The 17,223-nt window shown below is 37.1% G+C and overlaps 1 protein-coding gene across 2 annotated transcripts in view; it reads right to left on the bottom strand.

Annotated features, from left to right (window-relative positions):
* Positions 1–17,223, bottom strand: part of adgrb3 (adhesion G protein-coupled receptor B3) — a 167,999-nt gene that overhangs the window by 95,564 nt on the left and 55,212 nt on the right. For both annotated transcript variants that reach the window (XM_036547030.1, XM_036547031.1), the window contains exon 3: positions 1,109–1,219. In XM_036547030.1, coding sequence (XP_036402923.1) covers positions 1,109–1,219 — 111 coding nt within the window. The remainder of the gene's footprint in view (positions 1–1,108; positions 1,220–17,223) is intronic.

Here is a 17,223-nt window from a genome sequence, read left to right as displayed (position 1 = left end):
GCTTTAGCGTTATTTGACTGATCATAAATTAGACTTATATCAAACTGAAAGGTGGATCAATTTGTTACATGAAGCAGCACGAAGAGAGTGAATTAGACAATTTAAGAATGGAAAAACTTAAATGCACATTGATGGATGAGCTGTACAAGGTAAATAAAAAGCAAACACCAAATCTTTACTAACTGAAAATGTGATTAAGGTTTAGTGAGCAAATGTTTTGTGTAACTTAAACCAATAATGAACAAAGGTTTGATAAACAAATATCATTAGGAAAAAAGAGGGACAAACTGAACAATAACCCTTAAACAAAATAAATCAATAATAATTAAAAAAAAACATATGAACATTGACTGCACCCCCCACCCCCAACCCACCCGACCCCCCCCAAAAAAAAAACAAAACAACAAAAAAAGTTTAGCATTTCTTTTTAGATATAAAAAGAAAAAAACTAGAACAAAGTAAACTTAAGAGAAAAAAACTAGACACCCTATATGTCTTATTGTATAAAATGACATACCTTAGCACCAACCTATTTGATTTTTTTCTTTTTTGTATCATTTATTGAAAATTTTGAGTTAAAATATCTGAAAGACTCAAAACGTAATAAATACCCAAAATATTTTAAAAGCATTAAGCACCTAAGTTATATACTATATATACTATTAAGATCATTGATTATTACAGCATGAACATGTTTTCCACTCTCGCTCTTGGAGTAGATTTACATTTAACTCTCAGACATTTTAGGTTTTAGTATATATGTTTTCAGGGAGTCGAATGCTTGAGGGCCCAGTTTCCCACCATTTAGAAGTAATAAATATCAAATTTTCCAGCTCACTCATAACACATTACAGTAAAATAATGTGAAAGTGGGAAACCAAACTGCACTCAATTTAAATAACTGAATAAGGCAGCAAATTTATCCTAGGAGTTTGTGGGCAACAGAATATTTATGGTAACGACAATAAGAGAGGAGAAAGAAAAAAAAAACATGACGAAAACATTTTCACTAAAAAAGGTGCATTACAAAGAGAGAGCATGCAAGTGACTTAGATGAAATTAAGTTTAGTTAACAAAAAATAAAGAAACAATATAACTATTATATTACCAGTTTGTGCCATAAATTTAGCAGATTCAGCTTGCTCCTGTTGGCCCTTTGATTCATGAACAGATCTCGGCCGCTGACTTTTTACTGTATGCTCTCCGATCATTCCAAATTCTAGGGACAGAATAGAGGTTTATGAAAACTATGCTTGGACATGAACGTCAAGACTTAAACAACTCTGTTTGGCAAAACGTGTGTAGCAAACGGCAGTACATGGCTAAAAACAGTGATCACACATGTAATGTTTACTCCGCATTTACTTTAAAAGGAAAAAAAAAACAACAAAAACAATTGTTTGTCAGGTGAGTTGGAGTAGTAATCGAGTTTAAAAGCACAGCTGAGACACACAGCAGACATGCAAATTAACTCACATTGGTTTAAACAAGACGTTAATTCCACTTCACACCCCACCCCCAACAAAACAAAAATAAAAATAAATAAAATAAAAAATGTATAAGCCATCTTGAATCATTAAAATAAGCCACAGAGGAAGGGGTTCATGAGCATAACATGCTATTGATCCACAGTTTCTGTAACAAATTCAGGTTTATTAACAATTGAATTGGTCAACACAGCAGAAAATGTTTCAGGGTAATTATCCATCATTATAATTACCAATGAATCATAAGATTGATTATTTGACAAATGTATTCTGAGCTGTGCATTTCAAATTTGGCTTTTCAGTATTACCTTAAAAGCTGCAAACACTTGTGATGAAATCTTTTCAGGCCACATGTAAATTATCTCATTTTTCAAAGTCACACGGAGTGTCAAATCTTATGTCGAATGCAGCAATGCCCAACAGACCATTTGGTTCATATTTTCATTTCAGATGATATGGGAGAAACACAGGCAAACTGTGAAAGGTGTTAGTGCTGTAAACCAGGCAAGACAATATGGACTGAGGAAAGGTCTACATAAAGACATGTGATGGTACACTGCTTGTTCTTGCAGTTTTCCCCAAGAGGTTATGAACAGTGCAGTTGGCTCAATTAAAGAGGAACCGAACAGAACATGGCCATGCTTTTGTCACTAATTGGGAATTACAAAATGCCACAGTGAAGATGAAGACCTGGGTAGCAAGGCACATCCCTCCAGAGTGTTTCCATTTCAACAAGAAAGGATAAAAAGCTATGAAAGATATTAACAATCAGTTGAGCTTAGCTGAGTTTAAGTCCACCTGATTGAGTAAGGTTTCTTGTGTCAAAAAGAGTACCTTATCAGATGAAAGTCCAGAAATGCAGAACCTTAATGTGTGTCTGTTTTTTTTTTAATTGCCCTCCTGGTAAGCAGGATAATGAAGGCAAAATTCTTATATTTTTATCCTCATTTGATCTCATGCTTGATATTAGAAATGCCATCAGAAAGCATCTTTGGCTTCATTCCTGGATTCGACAAAGACTTTCATTGCAAACGGTGTTCCTTTATGCATGAAAGACAAAAAGACGGAGTGGGCGTATCCTTTAGCTCCTAATTGCAACCTGTTAAGATGTTTGCCCTCAAATAATAATTACACTTACAGGTCATTACAGCTTCATTGGAATGCATGGCACATAAATCATTCAAAATCAACACAGTTCTACAAAAACACAAACATTACCACACAATTCATGAGCTTTGTTCAGATCTACCTTCAAGCACAGCAAGCATTGCCCTATTCAATGGTATGAACCTATAGTCCTACTACTTGCATGATATATGCTACTAATCACTCACTTAAAGGGAGCTGTATATGTGTTTGTATGTGTATATATAATGTAGTTTGGTAGTTTGGATGTAACAGCTGTACTAGCCTTTTACTACTACTGTCTGTCCTAGCATACTCCATCATACCTGTTTGATATAGGGTATACAAATATATTTATCACAATATGCACAATATTTCGTATTGCTTCTCTTTCATCAGACAAAGCAGGTTATTAACGGAGCTAGTTTAATTGTTGATTTGAATAGGATTTTTTCCTTTGGGAAGATGCCAATCTATTCATGAGGAAGCATAAAACACTGTTATACAACATTATGAAAGAAACCACTCCCCTCTTCCTGTTACCCTCACGAGTATAGGTCTTTTTTTTGTAAACATTTGCTTTAAAAAGCATTATTTTGGGAAAAAAACCCTGAAAATTCATTGTATGTGAATTAATGAGTCTGTTCAGTTTGCATTACTCTTGCTGGTGCCCTGAAGTGAAAAGTCAATCAAACTGGAACATTTCCACAGACAGCACTCAACAGCGATAATGTGTATCATTCACTGGTGAACTGCAACAAAACATTTCATACACAGCTAAAACCACGCATTGTTGTGTTTCAGAAAGCAATTGTTCACACACAGCCATACTGGGTCTATAGTTTGGGTGGCCAAACTCAACCTGATTAAGACTTAAGATTCTAATTTCTTATGTTAGGATCCCCACCCCTTTCACAGCAGTCATGATCTGTTTTGCTAATAACGGTTCACTTTTCATTTTAAATGTAACATTCTTCAACTGACTGTCTCTCAAGACCGAGCTATTCCCTGAAAATGTCCTGCAGTCATCAAAAACAAAAAGCTGAGAAAAAATGAGTAAAAATGAACATATACATATGGAGATGCTTTGATCACTCAGAGCACAAACAACACTCTATTGCTATTGCTGCTGTCCTCTGCTTAATTTCCATACATCTGTGGTTCAGTAGGAGTTCAGCAGACATACAGTCAGGACAAAAAGCTGCACTTACACATCCAATGATACCTCAGCCAAATATAAAAAAAAAACAGTCCCAGTGATATTTCAATTTATGACGGACCCGGCATCTCTGAGGTACATGTAGAGCTGTATAATTCTCTCAGGACATAAATGATGGATGATAGACTCACTGTGTACCTTAGAACCATACCATGACTCTTCTCTGAACATGGCTGATAACATTCCCCATCTGTTTTGACTGGCCATTGACATTCACACAGACAGAGGGACTTACGAGTGAAAATTTCTGTGTCCAATGACTTTACTTTAAGCCTACTACACCCTGATCTGTACGCTGCAAAAAATCCAAATCTCACCAAGCATATTTGTCTTTTTTCAAGTCAAAATATCTCTTTACACTTAATATAAGACACAGTCACCAAACAAGCAAAATTTCCTTGAGCTACAAGGACTTGTTTTTAGACGGTGCATCTTGAATATCTTGTTTGGTGAAACTGTCTTGAAAACATCTTACTTTGAGTGGTATATCAAATTAAGCAAGCCTTTTTGACAAGTCAGAAGGTTTTTAAACTGCATGACACAAAACACTTCCTAATACCAGTTAAAAATGGATCAAAATTAGTTTTTTCCACCTAATTTTAAGATCCCTTATCTTAAAAATGCTTAACTATAACACCTTATTTCAAGAAATCTTAACAAGTGTATTTCCACTAGTTCCACTGGCAGATTTTTTCACTTATTACTAGCAAAAAACACCTTGTATTAATTATTTTATTTCTTATTTTTGAAGGGCTATTTTTTGCAGTGTAAGCTAGCTATATCATTTTACCGAGTCTACATGTGAGCCTAAATGTGAGAAGATGTAGAGAAAAAATTAGAATAGAAGATTACACAAAAGAACAATACAAGAGCTGGGATGCAAACATAATTCAACACAATGCAATAACAACTAGAACTGCAAACCAGAGGATTTCCCATATGAGTGTACTGAAGCTCATTATGAAATGATTGACCATGAGGGTAAACAAACACTGAATCAAATAATGAGCCTGCAAATTGAAAAAAGCTAAATGAATTAACAGCAGTTTTATTTTCTTGTGGAGTTATGATGAGAATAATCTACAGTATAGTTGAAAAGCCTGAAAAGGCAGAAAGTCTTGTGCTCTTCTGTTATTTAGCAAAGAAGAAATGTCAACAAGTTTCACCATAACCCTACTTTCAGAAACATCAAATTGATCTTAACTGGAGGGCGTAAAGAATAAGACTGCAGAATTTAACTTATACAGAACTTTTTGAATAGGGTGCTTCCACAAAGAAAATGCATATGATAAAAAGGAAGATGCCTTCAGAGATGCCTGCTCCTCTTCAACATTTAAACAGGTCAAGAAGACAATTGCATATTCATATCTAGTGATAGGGCAAACCGGGCTGGATGTATTCTTACCAATTCAATTTGAAGTGAGACTACAGCAAGTCTGCCTGAGCAATCTGAAAACATAACTACAGAGGAGAATTTTGTGAATGGTGATCAAAGGTAAAGTGTGTAAATGAGTCCAACTTGACAAATTTCAGTGCGGCCATCACAAAGAGAATGAATATGATTGCCGTCCTCAACCAGTAAAAGTGAGTACAGGTCATTTTTGGTCTCTGCATATGATATCAGAAAGCTATGCAGGACTGAGTCATAAAACTTAACATCAAGTCAAGTATTACTGAAACAGCCCTGGCGCAGCACCTGCTTGGTAGCAATAAGCATAAATAATGCACTGCAGTATCAAACTGTATGCACTTTAAGATGAGAGAAGAGGAGGAGATGTGAAACAGCTGACCAGATACAAATTTTATTGAAGTATCTAGATGATACAATTTAATGCAGGTGTGGATCATTAAATATATGAGCAAACGTTAGCAAATGTACAACAGAATGCTAGGTTACATATATATATATATATATATATATATATATATATATATATATAGTTTGCATTATATATGACAATTCAAATGTTACACTGTGTACAGGAATGAGAGTCAAACCAGTACAATTAGAGAGGTACATGCTGTGATTTCAGCGGGTGCAGGACATTTAAAACTTGCAACCTTGACTCAAGACAAAAAACAGAACCCCACTCTCTGTACTCTCAAATTTCAAATGCCTGTTTTGTTCACTTCTCCCTCCCACCAAACAATAGGAGGCTGATTACAGATATGCCATTTAAGTTCTTCCATTCCATTAGAAGACAATCACAGGGTAAGGATAGCACTTTGCTCGCAGTGACCACACACCCAACATTCTAACATGGATGAATGTGAACTGAAGCATATGCAGGCACATACCCATGCAAGTTTGTGAGTGCACATGAGCATGCATTTCAAAACCTGTGTTCTTCTTGACTTCTGACAGTTCCAGACAGCTGTGTGTGACAGCACAGTGTCATTTCTGTCACATTGAGGAAAAACCTCAAGCACCTGAACTCCACCTTGAGGGGAGGGGGGATTTTTCTGCCTCTTTTGCAGTTGGGATGGCAGAAAAATCTCTCAAACGTTCTTGTCATACGTCACCATCTGTTTCAGGGAAACAATTCAGCTTTCTTGCGTGTCACAAATCTCTCCGTTTGAGCCAGGTGGTTATTCTTCTCACCCAGGAAAAAAGGCCAGGAGAATATCACACCTCATTTCGAGGTGGGTCTGTCATCGAATACCCCCTGCTCCCACCCATTCCCTCGCTAAGATTGTTTAACAGCCTATACATTATATCCATCAGACAGGCCACAGATATGTCCTTTTTGCAACAAGCTTTAAGCCCTGACATCATACGTAATGCCTAAGAAGCGATAGCGGAGGGGAAAATGTGCACAAAAAGGAGCAATACCCTGGGCACTAGTTTCTGCCCTGCCCCAGTGCATCATTGCAACGTATGAATTCAGTGAGCACTGGTGTGCTTTTCAAAATGTGACAGCATGGTTCTTAGTTCGTTCTGCTGATATGGAGCTTTAGCTTTGACTTGCTGAGGTTTAAAGCCAGTTTAGGATGGGAGGGCCACCTCAGCTGTCTGCTTCCATCTCTGGCTGTGGGCAAAGACTTTCAATTCAGAATGACCTCCCGCCCCTCAAAACTGACCCGTGAGGAAAAAAATGAATTGAGACAGATGGACCAGGGACAAAACTTACATCATACACAATCAAACACTACATTTGGTGGGAACTATTTTCACATTGCCACTATTGTAAAGAAAATCACTGTTCAATGATTGTGATTTGTAATGTTACAAATTTCATACAGTCACTCTGTATCTGTTCAATATTCAAGCTGATTTCCTAAATTCATGTAGTGTCTGCTATGAAAAAAAAGTGTTGCAAAATAGTAACACTATGCATTAAAAAGAGATTGCTATTGTACGGCATCTATTGTACAGCACTCTTGGACAGAAAACAATCTGAGTTACTTATTAACCCCTAACATCTTGCACCACCTTGCATCACCTGTTTAAAGCTCTACTTTATTGGCTGACTGAGCTTCAAAGACTTCTTAGATGATATTTCATTTGTGGTACTGTCTCTACCCCGGATGTGTTCTGTGTGCAATTTTACTGAAAGGCAGTAAAAGCCGGTGTCGTGTTAAGTGATTGATGTGTCTAACCTTGCATGAAATGACTTCGTATTTAGAACTCTCACAAGGATTTCCGTCAAGCCCACCCCACTCTGCCCTCCCACCCTCGTTTGGTATGTGTGCCCGCCTGTCACTAAGACCATCACACATGTAGATCTTAATGAGCAATACTTCATTACTGCTCACTTATTCTCCACACTTTAAAGGCAGAGCTCCCATCTCTTGGATAGGAAAACACACAGAAGGAAAAAATGGCCTCCCTCTTTTTTCTTCAGGCCTCAGGCACCTTACTTCCAGTTCCTCTACAGAAGGAACTGTAGAAGAAATATTTATTCACCACTGGCTTACAGCACCAAATACGCTATGCCTATTGAGTCTTCCTGAGATTCAGGTTCAACAGACATAAATAATCTTTACACTCATTTGAGGATGGCGAGTTTTCATTTCTTTATGCTTCACCACGTCATTATTTTCCATTAGTGGAGCTATGGAATGACAGCAAAAAGCTAAGGTAGGCAACACCACCACCGGGAAGTGAGGTATGGAGGTTTACTGAGTAGGCGTTAAGAGATGCAATTAGCACAGGAGTAGGTCTGTACAAGTGAACAGGGACATATGACTTTCTAAGTCAGACCAAATATCCCTTCTAGTTACATAATCCACTCTATATAGCTATTAGGTGCCTAACTTAATGGGATGATAGACCTGATGCAGTTTACACATGCAGCTTGCTGGTTATTCTTTCACTTCTAGGAAATTTCCTGCAATACTAGCATCTACAGCTTAAAGGTTACTACCTGTGTGCCTGTGGCACAGAATTATGGACTTACAGTGGTTTTCTTCCCTGTTCTTTGATTTTATTTTTGTGTTGAAATAAAGTCAGGAGCATATCTATATAAGCCATATTCATTCCTGAATTCTGAATGCTTTGAATTCAACACAAACATACACACAATTATAGTGACTAGCACACCTCTCATACAGATGCATAGTAATTTTGCATGGAATTTGTTTACAAGACTGTTGGGTTACAGAATACAGTACAATTACTGTTAGTATTACTTTGAAATTCTGCTGCCTCTTAAAATTATATATAATTATATATATATATATATATAGCTTTATTATGTGGCTAAATGTACAATCAGTTGACAATGGGAAAATGTCACAAAGATCTTCATGGGACCTCATCACATACCCCAACATTTACATTTTAATATAGCTGATGTTAAAATGTTGATCGTGTGATACATTCAACTAAATACTTAGTGCTTTATTTTTCTTTAATTAAAAATTGCAGTGAATACACCCATTAATTACTCTCTTTGTCAAGTGGTGTTTCCACATTCAACAAGGCCTTTGGAAATGCTAAACAACAGACAGGAAGACTTTTTGATGCTTTCTTTCATTTGTTGCTCTGAGCAAAGTCACTCTCCTGAACTTTCACAGACTCCGGTCTTTGGTTGGATTTTCCTTAAAGATGAGTTCGGTTTTCTTTTCTTGTGCTCCTGCTGGTGCAGTCATAAGTCGTTTTTAGAGAATTACTGACACATGACAAGCATGCTGTTCCCTGACCAAACAAACATTTTTTTCAGTGTCTAAACAGGCAGAAACTAAACCAGACATCTCAGCCTACAAAGTACTGCGATAGATCCAGTCTTGGATCATTAACCATCGTGCATGAGGCTGCCACTCATTTTGTTTTTTTTTTTTTTTTGTTTTTTTTGGTTAAGCTTTCTACTGCAAGTATGCAAGTGTGTGAACAACTGAAGCCTGGACATCCAAGTCATGGCTGAAGGTCATGTCATTTGATGAAGCTTATATAATGAAACCCCCATCAGTTGGCCAATAGAACTCTGATGGTGGAAAAATAAATAAATAATCAATCCAAGTGTGGGAGGTTACTGAGATAGTGATGTCTGGTAAAATACTCTGGGGCTTTAATGACAACACGGCAATTGATAGGGCTATTGGTTAAGCTGCGATGGAAATAAGAGAACCATTCCCCTGTACATAGGAATTGTTTGAAATAACTGAAGGTCTTTTGCTGCTTTTTGAATTGATCTTAATATGCAATATTGGGGTTATAAAATGCTCCTGATTTGACTGACCTGACAAATGATAAATACTGTGCTTCACAGCCCATTGATTTATATTCATTTTTACAATGTGATCCAGAGATTTTTCAGCGTTGTCAGCTAACTGCAGTTTCATTTCCCCTATTACCCTCTCAGTGCAGAAAAATACGTCTGACTCTCCCAAGGCAACTTCTGTTACTTTGCCCCAAATTTCTCCCACAGGTAAAGAAGGTGGATGTTTTATTTTACATTCTATAAATCATTCCTACAGTGGTCTATGAAAAAAAAAAAACTTTATTACTGTTATGGGACCATCTACATTCATCTCCTTCAAAAAAGGACTATGTAAAAAACAAAGGGAAAGGACAGTGAAAGGCAGCTGAATGGAACATATGGCCCAGAAATGACCACCAGTCCTTTTGAACAAGCCTTTAGCAATCAACTATCCATCATTATCCATTTACTCGCAGCTGATTTAAATAGTTCAACAGAGAACAATTTAGCATAATATAAAACTGCTTTTAGAATGCTCTTAAAATGGCACTTGATGTTTTGATATAAACAACTGGAAAAGAAGGTGAAACACACTGTCAGTGCAATGTTCAGTCCGTGCTAAAGTGAGGCTATTTATACATTCAATAATGAAAGTACTTAGCAGTACCACTTGGAACAACCTAGATGGAGCTCTCACGTTATCAAAACAGAGCACCGCACGGCCCTGCAGCCGCTCTGAAAGCCTGCATGCTCTGGAGATCCAGGAGACCATCGGGTTTCACCATTTAAGCCCTCTGAAATGAACGGCGGGCTCCCGCTTGCACTGCATGTACGTTTGCGCACTCTGAAACCGCTCATCTGTATTCGCACCACGGGGCAGACAGCCATAAAAGCCATGAAAGCAAATGTTTCCACGTTCCATGCATTTCGTACTTTCTTAGATGCCTTACAATTTCTTGCATTTTTTGTGCCATTAACAACAGTATGTATCACGACTTTCTACTGCTACTACCACTAATAGTACTTCTAATAAAAACAGTGGCAAGAAGAAGCAGAAGAAGAACAATACGATGATGATGATGATGATGATAATGATAATGCTTCATTGAGTCAATATCATTTCAAAATAATGCAACTTTTTGTTGACTACCATGTTCCACATTTTAATATTTCCCCCACAAGTAATCTTCTCATCCAAAGGATCCACTTAATTGTGTAATCCCAAAAAGATTTACCCAGCCTGCATAATAACCATGGAACCTTTCACTGGATAGCCCATGTTGAACGATGCTATCAGAAAACTGATCATTCTTATTCTCATCGTAAGAAAAAGCAAAGCAGTGATTCTAGCACTACTTCTTAGTGAGGTCAGGACAGCTGAATCAACCTGCATGACTACTGAACTAAGCTTAAATGCTCTTGAAATATACAGTACGATGAAAGGCTGTTTTAGAGAAACACTTCATGTATCCAGCTTGCTTGGAAACATTTCCCTCATGAAGCTTTAAGGCTACTGAAACATGCAGATGTTTACATCTAACAGTTCAGAGCATCAGCTAGAGTGTCTTATATATTGTTCCATGAACACACATAGGCAAAATTATATGTCAAGGTCCATTAACTACTGCAGTGTCTTCCCAGAGAAACGTAACCCATTCTGAAATCTATAGTTTTCTGCTTGCATCATTACATTTATGTTACTTTTGGGCCATTTAAAGGAGTGTATTTTTATGGTGTTTCTCTTAACAGCAACTTAACATTTCGTGAAATCCTGGATTTATCATGCACCATGAGTATCATGAGTATTGCTGCCCAGTGCCACTGGTACATCTTCGCGAAATGTGGCAATGCAGTGTGCAAACTCTAGCTATCTTTAAACATTTCAGTAAATGTTCCCTTTTTTGTCTAAACCCAGATTTAACTTTAAGTTCATTCCATATATGATCCAGGCCAGCTATTTCTTATAAACATACACCTAAACAATTAGTATTTTTCTGTTGGCAGAAGAAGATGCACAAAATTGCTCATAGCTGTTTGAACTCAGTGAAATCAATCAAGTATTAGAATGTGAGCAATTTTGCTGATGCTTAGGAAAGTAGAGAAATTCTGCACTTTGGCATGTGCTATTCAAGACACACCACCCCATAAGAAGGCTAGTTATCGTCTGCCAAGAACCAGGACACCATGCCAGGCACTGCATCTGTCAAGTGAGAAACTTGCCACATTTTCCAGCACCTTCACCTCCATGTCCAAAATCAAAAAGCATTTCCTATCTGCTTCCAAGCTATTTTGCTTGACATGCCAAAGTTGACCTCAAATTTAACACTCTATTGGAGTTAAAGTTAACGCTAACTCGTTAACATGTTAGTGGACATTAGTATAATAGCTAGGGACAAAGAATGTCCTGATGAATACAAAAAAAAAAAAAATTACAGAACACACACTTAAGTTTCTGCATGTCACAGAAAAAGCGGGGCAGTGTTAACTGTCACGTCCTGTTTTCAGTTAGCCATTCTAAGGACCATCTGAGTAGTAAGATTCCCATAATGCAGCATGTCAGCTGTTTCTGACTGCCACCCCTCATCTCTCCAAGTTGAGAACATTGCGACTGGCGCATGCACAAGTCATTTGGGAGAAACAGACAGCCTGATGCTTGCATTATCTTGGCTCAAAATAAGGGACTGCATTAAAGCAAATGTCCTATTCCAAGATTATAATACAAAAGGATAAGCAACACACATTCTTTTTACACAAAACTTTGGACAAGGAAACAATGTCAGACTTCTTTTTGGCAATAAAAATGAGAGTTTATGGGTGCATTCACTGAAAAACTAAAACTCCAATCCGTAGAAGCACAGGTATGAAGTGCACCCCATCACTGTGTTATGTAAATTCTTGAAGAGCGTTTCTTCAGGGATTTGAACAGTATAAAACATGCTGGCAAACACTTAGTACGTTATCGATAACCAATGGTCAGCCGGAATCATACCCATGTTCTGTGTTTTTCACCGATATTCAATATAAAAAAGATGCATTTGGTCAACCTTAATAATTTTGTTATCTTATATAGATAACACTGAGAATCTCAAGATGGCTCCATAGGAGAGACTGAATATTGCTGTTTATGTAAACCCTATCTACTAAAGTGCACTGGACTGCAAAAGCAATACTGACGGCGCATAACCTGGAATGTCTTATTTCAGCCTAATTTGTTTGTGTGTGTGTGTTTTAATTCCTCTCAGTGGTCCATCAAATATCTTTGGATCTTGTGCAGCTTGTAGGGCTGCAACCTTTATTTTAACAATTGGCATACACTGACTTTTTCATTGATTAAAATTATATTATTTGAACTGTTGATAAAATTGAAAATGGAAGTCACAAGCAAACCTTTCTCAGGAAGAATGCAATAATTTGTTTAGGACTGAAAGTAAATTAATAAATAGATATGTTAGTTATGTTAGTTACTGTTACGTTTTCTGGGTGCTGTCCTAAAATGTCATAAAATCAGTATCACAAATTTGTCTGTATTTTTAACTAATTTTATCTTCTTCCTCCACACTAAAGAGTTCTATCCATTCCTCACAGGTAATGGGCTCATTTGTAAAGGAATTAGAAGAGTCTTTGTTATCAGCATCTTAAAACAACAGTGTGCTGCATGACTGCAGTGATGCAGCCAGCATTGTGTGCTGAGAAACAGAAGCAGGGAGGTCCTTTCTCAATTAAGAGTGAGCTTTAACAGAGTATTACCATTATCCAGTGCCTGTGGACCAGTCTACGTTGTACCTTACTACTAACAGGGTTTAACTGCTGTTATAAGATGACCAAGTCAAAGGTCACTTACATGCTTTCTGTAGATAAAAGTTATGCAGGAAAACACAGTTATGTTAACATCCCTCTATATAATGTAATTTGCATTTTGATCTGACTCCATCTTTAAGCTTTTCCCTCTCTAATGTCTCACCGACACACAAAATGTACTCTGGAAGTAATGAGTCATAATTGAGAATCACAAAACAAGGACCTGACAACAATAGAAACAGGCTGGAAGGCTGCAAGACTGACTGGAAGACTGGAATCCCATATGTTCCCACAAATATTACTTTACGCCTACTGTTATCAGTCATTAATAATAGAAATACCCAGGCATAAATGCATACATGATACAATATTGCTACAGCTACAAACATTAGTTCAATAGCCTTATCATCTTATTCTGGAGGGTCTTACACACAAATATAATTACACAGTGTTTGTTTTCCCTTCCATTTCAATATGACTCCAAAATGAAAAGTTCTGAGTACCTGGAGCTCAAAGCAAATCAAACCACAAACTGCAGAGCACGTAATTGCATTTTAATTGATCAATGTGGGAAAAAGGGGGCCGACTAAACAAGGACATCTTGCTCCATCTTGAAATTTCATGCATTTTAATGAAATCCTCAAAGCAAAATTTTCCATTGTAGCAAAAAGCCTCTTTTTGTAATGGCATTAAGAAGTACTTATTTCATATAATAGATTACATCTCTCTCCTCTCTCAGTCCCCAAACTGTTTTGATGAAAATGACACTGCTTTCAAATCCAGAGGCCAGTAAAAAGGCGAGAGCACAAGGGCACCGTCAGTCATACTGGAGACAGCACACAATTAACTGACTACATCAAATATGTATGAAAATATAACAAACCTTCCGTACACTCAGATTAAAACCTCCGGCTCACGTCCATAAAACGCTGACTCCACAAATCCAAACACTTCATTAAATCTTGATCCCCTAGAAGAAAGTTTTGACAACTGAAAAATTTATAGAACATTAAACAGTTTAGATCTGATTTTCTTCAAATGTCTGGGGCATCAAAAACATTGTCATTATATATATATATATATATATATATATATATATATATATATATATATATATATATATATATTTTTTTTTTTTTTATGAATGATCTATGTACTAATTTAACATGGGAATAGAATGATATATTGGAAGGAGCTACACTCATTTAGCATTATTTGTCATAAAAATGAATACTGTCTAAGCACTGTGCAAAGTTTAAAATATATGACTGTAACATAGGCGATCCTGGAGTCACACTGTATGCTACTTGATTCTCCTAATATATCACAGATACAACAATCGCTAGCTAGTGTTTTACATAACACAAGCACACACCATGAGAAATACAATACCCTGGAGTTATTAATATTCCGTCAGCCAGTGACACACCTCGCACAAATGAACAAGCCATTAAAAATTCAGTTTACACCTTGTTAAACTTTCGCTTGAACAGGGTCTTTATAGTATGCAAACGAGGTAATATACTAGAATGCCTCTTTTTAATACCAGCAACACTTCACAAGGAAGACATTCTGAATAATTAACCAACACAGGACAATTTCTTTACAGACATACTGTTCTGTGACATTTTTTAGCCAACACTTGGAAGCAGTGTAGTGTTATGACAGCAATACATTTGAAATGTTTCACATGGCATTTCAAATGTGATCCCTTTGTGATGATGAGCTTGAATTAAAAATACACCATATAACTGACAGAGCTGTCATGTATACTGTATTTAAATGCAAAATGTAAAATGTACAGTGCCTTTCTTTATGTCAGTCCTAAAAAGAAAACTTTGAGAACCCTGACAGTCCCAATGGAAATGATTTTAACATCAAAAGACTGTTGTACAACCGGCAATATTTGGAGGACATCATGGTGCCATCCTTGGTCCTATGGTGGGCCACCAGAGAGAGGATTTCTGGACTGGGGAATTAATCATAACATCATAGCTTCAAGATCTGTACCATTTGCTGCATGACTCTAAATGCCTACACTGTGCATGATGTCTATATGAAGAGTTTGTGGTACAAAACCAGCCACTGACAGATGTATTTAAGGATTTGCATTAAATTTAACTGTAAGGCCCTCATGCCTTATCATCTTGGACACCGTCAACACCCAAAGTGTTGTCAATGAGACTGTGTTTGTATTAAAATCCCCTCGGTAATGCATATTACCATATTCATGACATTGGATGCAAAAGGGATGCAGCCGTTGTAATATGGCAAATGATATTATTGGTAGATTTTGCTATTAGATGCTTATTTGAAAAAAGGATAGATTACATAAGTACTTGAGCCAAAGCATTTGCAAATTCTTAGGCTTTCTGGAAGAGTCGAAAAGAGGTGTCTGCCTCATCAGCATGTATACTTAAATAGGTCATACTTGTTACAGAATACAAGATCAAATGCTCTTCAGGATAACACAGTCAGAGCAGCTGAGCACTTACTAAAAAAGGTAATCAGTTCCCATGTTACACACACGTGCACAATAATCAAGTACTGTATTGCTATTGTTTGATCCCTCTCCATTCATGATAATGACCAGGGATAACAACATCTGGTAAAGACTGAGAGGAAAATGATAAATTATGATTACAAAAAACCACTCAAATTGTGCTCAAAATATTTCAGTTTTCCCTCACTGGTGTTCTCTGTGTGACCCTAACCAACACTCTGGTCACGCACTCAGCTGAATGAAGCATGAAACGAGTTATCAATGACGGTTCCTGGTTATTAGAGGGCAGCAGGCAGCAAAAAGTGGCGCCAAGTGTTGAACATTAATTGTTTCTTAATGTGCACATCTCCGATGCCTATCCCACACAACCATGCACCATTAATTCACTTAATTAAGCATTCAACGTTTTTGTTCTTCACCATGATGGAATGTAATGCATAGACTCCATCTATCTGTAATGTGGTTGGCCGCTGCTGTTTAGGACAGCGTATGTCCGGGAGATTCCAGTACTTTTTCTCCTTGTACACCTTTGACGAAGGGTTAGGAAGAAGGAGACAATGGAACAACATCAAAACATTGATTTAAAATATCAAAAGCAGACTAGACAGAGTAGTTTATATATTTATGTGTTACGCCAATGCAAGATGCATATTTATACTGAGCCAACAGCAACTTCAGCTGGAGTGGAATTGTTTTCTGTGCAATCAAGTTCAATATTCATGCGCATTAATATTATCTACAAAGAAGAATATTACTTAACATCCTCATCACAATTTAATTTTTCAAAGACAAATACCAAATTGTGTTTTTCGACTCTGATGAAACAACTCCCGTCATTGCCTTGATGAGCTAATTCCTTTGCCAATATAATGGGGGGGGGGGGGTGCAGAGGTAAAGTTAAGCTCAACCCAAAACAATTTGAAATTGAACGTGTTGATGGTTCCATTAAATACCATTTTCCTCATTGTTTGGGTATACTCTCAATCATGTTTCTCTCAGGCTAGACAAGTTGCTATCTTTATTGGTATTTTATTCTAAATCCATGAAAGCAAAAAAATTAACAGGCACATCACAACGCCCACAAAGTTTAGTCTAAAGAGATATTGGTAAAAGAAGAAAAACCTGTTCTCACATTCTTCAAGCCATGTCTGTCACAATGACATTAAGGAAGACTGAAGCACATTATACAGGTGCACAATGGGTGCTGTCCATTCAGTGTGCCTGTCATCCACAATGAATTGGAGCACGAGACAGCTGAGTGTCTAGGCCTATACAGCCTGCCTGTAGCTCAGAATTGTCACAGGGTTCACATTACTGTCTGGTTCTCCATCATATTTTGAGAAAGCCTTAAAGTCTTAAGCATTCGTGCAAGGGCACAGCACTCTAGACACTGATAAAAGATTAATAAATTCCAACTGAAGGAGGGTTTAGTGGCCCGTTTACTTTGTT

This window comes from Megalops cyprinoides, chromosome 15, assembly GCF_013368585.1.
Source record: "Megalops cyprinoides isolate fMegCyp1 chromosome 15, fMegCyp1.pri, whole genome shotgun sequence".
Lineage (NCBI taxonomy): Eukaryota > Metazoa > Chordata > Actinopteri > Elopiformes > Megalopidae > Megalops > Megalops cyprinoides.
This window is presented reverse-complemented; position numbering and strand designations above follow the sequence as displayed.